Genomic DNA, 7,887 nt, shown 5'->3' with positions numbered 1-7,887 from the left:
GACAACCTTTAGTGTCTCTTAAGCATACGCTGCTCCAGCAGCGAGCAGGGGTACTTTTGACTTAATGCTTTCATAAGTCTATCTCTTGTCTTTCTTGTTCTTGTTGTTCTAGTGAAGAATTTTAGCACTATATTCAATTCAGTGAAAGCAACCTTGTTTCGTTTCGTATATTAGAGTAAATGCTCTCAGCTTTTTACCCTTTAGCATAATATTGCCTGTAGAAGTGTTAGGTTGAGACATGTTCTTTTTATTCCTAGTGTCTTCAGGGATTTCATCATGATGAAAAATACGCTGAACTTGGTGGAAGGCCTTTTCTACATCAACTGAGATGATCTTATGGTTTTTGCCTTAGGACCATTTTTGTGTTTAGGTAAACATATTGATTTGCATATGTTGACTCAATCTCTTTTTTGATTCACTGAGTCTAGAATGGCTTTGAATGGACATGGGCTGGTTACTCACTGTAGCATGGGCAACTAGCCAATGACCACACCACTGAAAACATCAGCACCTCTCAGGGAGGGATGAGGCCTCAAGGCCATCCCACGCCCATTCCCTGGTCCATGGTGGAATGCTGAAAGTTCCTATTCTGTGCAGGTCCATGTCCAGAAGACAGCATGTCAGAGCACGCCCCCACATTCTCCAGAGCTTTAGGGTTTCCCAACTCCACTCTTCCACGTCCTTCTATGGGCCTTGGTGGGGGGGGGGGGTCATATAAGTGTCCCTGTACTTTGATCCATTAAGAGTCTCTGCATTGATATCTGCCTTCTTTATAAAATTTTTTAAAGATTTTTTAATTTTATTTATTGCATATGAGTGCTTTGTCTGCAGAAGAGGGTAGCAGATTACATTGTAGATGGTTGTGAGGCACCATGTGGTTGCTGGGAATTGAACTCAGGACCTCCGGAAGAGCAGGCGGCGCTCTTAACCACTGAGCCATCTCTCCAGCCCCTCTTTATAAATTTTAATGAATTTTTACTATATGAAAGTAGTTTCATCAACTTCAGAATGCCAGCCACAGCTACAGAAAGGCATGGATTTAGTAATAGTCTAAGTGCTTCTGGTTATATTTTGTTTCTCGTTTCTGTCTTCTGACTCTGTCTTTTCTCCATTTTCTGTTCCCGTAGTTTTGTCCTGAGTTCTAGTGGCATCCATGAATACTGTTAATTCAACCAACAGTCAGAGTTTTTAAGGACAATATATAAGGATTAGGACAATTTCATCACTTCTCTTGAGAATCAATCAACTGGGCATGTGTTCTAGTCAGAACTCTTTAAGGGAAAATTCCGAGAAAAGCGTACACTTATCATACCTAGGTGGAGATTTAAAATTTCAAGACAATCTGATTGACATGCTACGCTGTGCTTTCTGTCCTGCTCTGGCTAGTCTCTCCCCAACCCCTGCCTACCCCCACCCCCAAGATATGTGCCACCACACCCACCTTTTTTTTTTTAAACTTGTTTAACTTTAAATTTTATGTGCATTGGTGTGAGAGTGTCAGATCCCTTGGAACTGGAGCTAGAGACAATTGTGAGTTGTCATGTGGCTGCTGGGAATTGAACCCAGGTTCTTTGGAAGAGCAATCAGTGCTCTTACCCACTAAGCCACCTCTCCAGCCCTGCTCTGGCTAATTTTATGTCAACATGACACAAGCTAGAGTCATCAGAGAGGAAAGGAGCCTCAGTTAAGAAAATACCTCCATAAGATTGGGCTGTGGGCAAGCCTGTCGGGCATTTTCTTAATTAGTGATTGATGGGAAGGGCCTGGCCCATTGTGGGTGGTGCAGTTCCTGAGCTGGTGGCATGGGTTCTAAGAAAGCCAGCTAAGGAAGCCCCGAGGAGCAAGCCAGCACGCAGCACCCCTCCATGGCCTCCACATCAGCTCCTAACTTTAGGTTCCTGACCTATTTGAGTTTCTGTCCTGACTTCCTTTGACGATGAACAATGATACGGAAGTATAAGCCAAATAAGCCCTTTCCTTCCCAAGTTGCTTTGGTCGTGGTGTTTCATCATAACAATAGTGACTCTAATTATGACTACACCACTGTCCTGTTTTATACTTTCCCATGCCATCCATTCCAAAATGACACGCAATAGACGTCACTTCTTTATCTGTTTAGTCTTTTCCGACCAGAATGTGTTCTCCATGCAGGTTAAGAATCTTCATCTGATTTATTTACTATGACATCTTCCTTGCCTTGAACTGTATCAGGAATACAGTAGGCTCTTAACAATAGTATAGTGTAATAGATACAATTAACAATATTATCAACAAATAATTAATTAAATGCTATTAATATTTTAATATTTGGTAATTTAATGGATAAGTGAGTACATGAGAATTTATGAGTTCCTTTGTACTGTTTCCCTACTTCTATAATCATTTTAGTTTATTATTGTACTATTTAATGTTTAAATTTCTTTTCAAAAAACTCATTAGTGAATGGAGTATTCTTTTGCTCTTATTTAGCATCTGGTGCCTCCTAAGTTGAACCTTAGTGGATATCTGTGAAAAAAAAAACACATCTAACTAGCATTTATTATTAGCACAGCTCAATGGATTTGTTAAATTGGTATTTAGATGTATTTTATTTTATTATTACTTTAAATTTTTATGTGTATGGCTGCTTTGCCTGCATGTATGTCTGTGCACTACTCGTATGTGTGGTGCCTGCAGAGGCCAGAAGAGGAGTCAGAATTTCCTAAGAGGGCGTTGGATTAGGGTGAGCTATTATGTATGGCTAAGCGGTAAGAATTTGTAATCATTTAACATTAATGTCATCCAAAAGCAATAAGACTCTTTAAAAAAAGGCAAAATGAGTTTTGCGTAAAGGTATTATTAGCAGAATTACAATAATGCAAAGAACATTTCTTTCACATCAAAAGGACAAATCCACACATAAATAATGATTTCTCAGGTCACAATAAGTAATCAAAGGGACCAGAAAGAGGCATCAACCAGGTAGCAAGAATACGCGTGAACACTAGACGAGTTGTGCGGTTAGCTCCGTATCAGAAGAGTTTAGCAATGGCTCTTCTGGTGCAACTGAAGTGGCAACATTGCTTGCTCAGCAACACCCAGAGTGTCTCGTTCTCCAGGAGGGAATATCCGAGAGTAAGTATTTAAGTCCTGGAGGACTGTTGTCTTTGGCGTCACCCTGAGTATTATGGGAAGTTTTCTTAAATCCTTCCAAGCTAACACCCGAATCACTCAACGCAGGTGCATAGTGTAGTAGCTCTGGTAATGATGTAAGCCCCTTAGACACTGCTGCCTTAGGTTCCTCTGACAAATCTGGAAGGCATTTCAACATCATATCAAAAGGCTCTGCATCTTTGAGGATGAAGGATGCTACAGTTTCTGTCAAGTGGAAAAAAAAGGGGGGAGGGGAGAGAAAATATTCACTTTAAGGAGCAGTCGGGAAAGGACAGACATTTGTATAGGAAAAAAAAAAAAGCATTTTACCTGGATGTAATTAAACCCTGAAACAGGGTCAGTAAGTATTGACTTTCTAAATGGTTTTGCTTGCTGGGCAGTTCAAAGTGCTCCAATCTTACCAAGGCTCTGCTTACTGCACGTGGCTTTTTCTGCATCAGCCCTCCTGCTTTTTGTCACAGTAATTTTCACCCTTTGACACTGAACTCTGATTTTTCTCAAATCATGGTGGTAATTGAAAACACCAGTTCTCATGTTTTCTGGCCAGGTGGGGTGCTGCACGCCTGTAATCCCAGCACTTGGGGAGCAGAGGCAGGTGGATCGCTGTGAGTTTGAGGCCAGCAGGTCTACAGAGTAAGTCCTGGAACAGCCAGGATTATGCAGAGAGGCCTTGTCACACAAAACAAAAAACAAAATGAAACAAAAACCACACTCGTTTACATGTTTTCTAACCTAAAATAATTTTCTTCACGGCTCTTGAGGCACGAAAGTAATCCTTAAAAAAATATTTTCATGATTTAAAGATCTTAAGCGTCCCATAGTGTCAGGTTACTGCTTCGGGATGAAGTTTAAAAGAGAATTTCCAACAGTTCATCTCTGACAGAGGATGAGCTATGTCTCTAAATACTTACGGGGCCATCTTTCTTCCCCAGAGAGTTTGCCCCAAATCGATGGTATTATATATATTCAAGAAAGAAACAGCCTAAAAGGACACTTCCCAAGCCAAGGGTCTGTGTGTGTCCCGCACCCCCTCCCGCCTGCATATACCAAAGTGCTGAGTGTGTGTTTGCTTCAGCACTGTGGGAAAACTGCTAGAAACGCCTGGCCCCTTCCTTCTTTGTACATATGTACAGTTCAACATTTGGTACCTATTTCCACGAGCAATGTCAGTTAGGAGATTAAAAAGAAAACTTTTTTTTTTTTTGCCTACAAAACCCTTTAACACAAACCCTTCCTCCTTGCTCCCCCCACCCCACCCCTCGGCTTTAACTATTCCAAATGCACAAATTAAAAGCGTTAGCAGAGAAAGAAAACTAGAAATGCTGGCTAAGTTGAAGCAACAGTGCAATGGCCCAGGTCTTGCTGCCGTTCTTCATGCAGAGCAGAACAGTGTGTCGGCTTATCAATGAGTTATTCCTTTTGAAATAATAAAACCAAAGAATCCAAGAGATACAATGTAGGCGTGTGAGGGGAGATGGCTAGTTAGTGGCCGGCTTGCCCTCTACAGGGTGTCCTGGGACACAGATCCTTCCTAAGAATCCTGTGGTCCTTCCAGCCAACAACAAACTTCAGCAGCTGGAATATGGCAGAGGAAAAGCGATAGTACTGTCGCCGAGTCGTCTTCTCTCTGCTCGGATCATCCAAGGCCTAAACCGGCAATGGCAGGCGACATTCTATAGCACTTTGTGTGTATCAGACGTTTTAGCTTTCTTTTTTCTTCCAGTAAGACATTCTAACTTTAACTCACCTAAGGTGGATCCCTCCTTGCTCTAAGACTTCGTCCAGATATGGCTTTATTGGCTGCCAAGCTGATGATACTTTTACGTGCTTAAAGTCAGTTAGCAAAGGCCAGTTGTAGTTTGGATCAGAGCAAACTTAACAGGGCTTTGAGCCTTGAAGGTCTTCACTTAAAAATAATTTTTAACTTACTTTGAAATCCGTATTTTTAATTTGTAGATACTAGGCTCAACTGTTACATTATAATCTAACTGAATCCATACAGGCACACAATTTTTAATCACTGGGTTTTTTAATTAAAATATCATTTATATAGCCAATGAGTTTTTGGCCATAAGTCTGAAAGCTAGCCTCCCTTCTCACCGGTCCCTTCACTTTTTATTTCGGCCACCTAGTCACTTTTGTTTCTCTTGCACTTCTCCACCCTCTCAATAGAACTGCAAGACCCAAAGCAAAAAGACGCAAGGCAGGGCCAGGCTCACTGGACAACGTGCCTTTAAAAACCGGGAGCCAGGAGTGGGCGTTCTCCCGGGCATACTCCAAAGCCCAGATTTTGGCTCCCAGTAGGACCAAGCGCCACCACCTAGTGCGAAGCTGCTGCCTGCAGCACATCCAACTCCTTCTGATGGGTTTTCACTGGAACTCTTTAACCCAAGCAAGTTGCCAAAACCAAACCTGAGCCTGGCGGGTCGCAAACCACCAGCCGAAGGGGGGTGGTGGTTCTAATTGTTGGGCAACCAATGGAAAGCGTGGGAAAGCTGGTGCGCGTTCAGAGGGTACTCACCTGTGGTTGGCCGGGATGGCGGAGGAGCTGCCTCCTCCTGCCTCAAAGCCAGTCGCCCCGTGGAAGCCCGGCAGATTTCGATCCACGCACGGGCATATCCACCGCCACACACCTGAATGACTTGATCCATCCACTCCTCAGAGACCCGCGCCCTGCAAGGCTGGCTCAGCAGCAGCCAGAACCCTAAGAGCTGGAGCAAGAATCTGGAGGACATCCCGGTCTGGGCTGCTTCGGGGCGACTCAGCCTTGGAGGGACCGGACTTCTGTTGTTTTCCTAGTGCTTAGCGGGGCTTTTATATCTCTTGGGCGCTCTCAGGGTTGATGGTTCCAGCTCCGCCTCCTTTCTACCCACGCACGCACGGCATTGCCTTCTCCGGTCTTGTTCGCCTTACCGCGTTGGTTCATCGTGCTGCTCTTCTGTCCTCTCTGCTCTTACCCGCAAACCATTTTGTATGCCAAAGTTATTCTGGATTTGAGGCTTTTCCTTAATTGCAGAATAAGACATGGCCATTGCTCTAAGTCACTTCAGCAGTAAAGTCGAGACCACCTATCTTCTTACAAACAAAGGCTTGCCAGTGTGAACATTTGCCACGCTACCTTTTAACCCCTAAGGTTATAATTGCAGTGGCCATAGAAAGAGTAACCTGCCCTAGATAAACTGTTGAGCGTGGGAAACTGACAACTTTTCACCTGAATCCTGGTAGAAGACATTGAAACTATTGAAACTTGGTGGGTTGGTTTTTTGGTTTTGGTTTTGATTTTGTTTCTTGTCTGTTTTTCTGACGTGAACGAGGCTGCTTTTTGTGATTTCTTTTCAGCAAACTCATTATTGCTGCTTTAAAAATGCTGTTGATTTTTGTATGTGGAGATTCTGCTAGTCATAATGGAGTGTTGGATTTTCAATATATAAAATTATATCCTCTGCACCATTTGGCCTCTCTCTGGCTAATTGTCTTCTGTGCACCTTGTTGCCTTATTGTTCATCCCAAACTCTTCAGGACTATATTGAACGAGAGCAGTAAAAACCAATGTCCTTGTCGTATTCAAAATATCAGAAGAAATAAATGCTTTCAGATTCTCCGCGTGCAGAATTACACAGGCTGTGGCTTGTCATGTACTCCCGATTATGTTAGGTACGGACTTTCTACAGCTTGTTTTAAATCGTGAAGTGATGCTGAATTTTCTTATGTTGAGATAATTTGTATGATTTTTTTTTGCAATTCATTCTGATGACATATTACATTTACTGATTTGCATATGGTAAAGCATCCTTGCACCTTTTTGCTGCATCAACCGTGATGACGTTGAATGATCTTTTTGATGTTTTAATATTTTGTTGAGTGTTTGTGTGTCTACATTTATCAGCGGCATTGGTCTGTAGCTTTGATTATTGTGTCTTTGTCTCCTTTTGGTATTGGGGTGATGCTGACCTGGTAGAATGAATTTTGATTCTTTAGAATAGTTTGAGAATAAGTGGTGGCTCTTTAAGAGTCTGGTGAGAGCCTGGCGAGGTGGCTCATGTCTTTAATCCTAGCGCTCCTGAGGCAGAAGCAGGCAGATCTCTGTGAATTTCTAGGCCAGCCTGGTCTACGAAGCAAGTCCAGAACACTGTTACACAGAGAAACCCTGTCTGGTGGGAACAAAGGATCTGCTAAGACTCAGTCACAGAGCTATCTGGGGCAGGGCTTTTCTCTGTTGGCAGGCATCCTGGTTACTCTGTTTCATTAATTGTCCTAGTCTGTCCTGGTTTCTATGTCCTCATGACTCAATTCTGATAAGTTATCTATATCCAGAAATTTATTCATTTTTTCTTTTTCAATTTTTAAAAATGAAATTGATTTATTAGATATTGTACATAGCAAATAAGGCCTTTTCAGGATTTTTAAAAAAAACATTATCCTCGATGAAGCATGATAATATTTTGTAGCAAATAGAATTTAAAACCCCAAACCAAACAAAGCCACCTCAGGTTGTGTTGTCTCAGCCTTGAGGTCTAACCAGACTAAAGACCCAAAAACCTACAACATATTTTTAAAAAACAAGCCTGGAAATCAACCAAACATTCCTAGCTCCTACTAAAGGATGTCCTAGTTAAACATCTCTAAAATGCAAAAACTAGCTATCATGTATTATACATACATACATATACACCTATATGTATATTTCACTTGTTACAAAAAAGGATGTGGGGCATACAGCCAGATTATTAATAC

General features: G+C 42.1%; 1 protein-coding gene across 1 annotated transcript; it reads right to left on the bottom strand.

Annotated features, from left to right (window-relative positions):
* Positions 1-3,067: 3,067 nt before the first annotated feature.
* On the bottom strand, positions 3,068-5,888 carry RLN1 (relaxin 1; the record flags this gene model as incomplete). Its single annotated transcript, XM_084802312.1, has 2 exons — positions 3,068-3,357; positions 5,675-5,888. 2 exons carry the CDS (start codon positions 5,886-5,888, stop codon positions 3,068-3,070), a joined length of 504 nt encoding a protein of 167 aa, XP_084658438.1.
* Between the last annotated feature and the right edge of the window lie 1,999 nt (positions 5,889-7,887).

This window comes from Acomys minous, assembly GCF_964271855.1.
Source record: "Acomys minous genome assembly, chromosome: 2".
Taxonomy (NCBI): domain Eukaryota; kingdom Metazoa; phylum Chordata; class Mammalia; order Rodentia; family Muridae; genus Acomys; species Acomys minous.
Note: the sequence above shows the minus strand (reverse complement) of the source record. Positions and strands in the feature narration are given on the sequence as shown.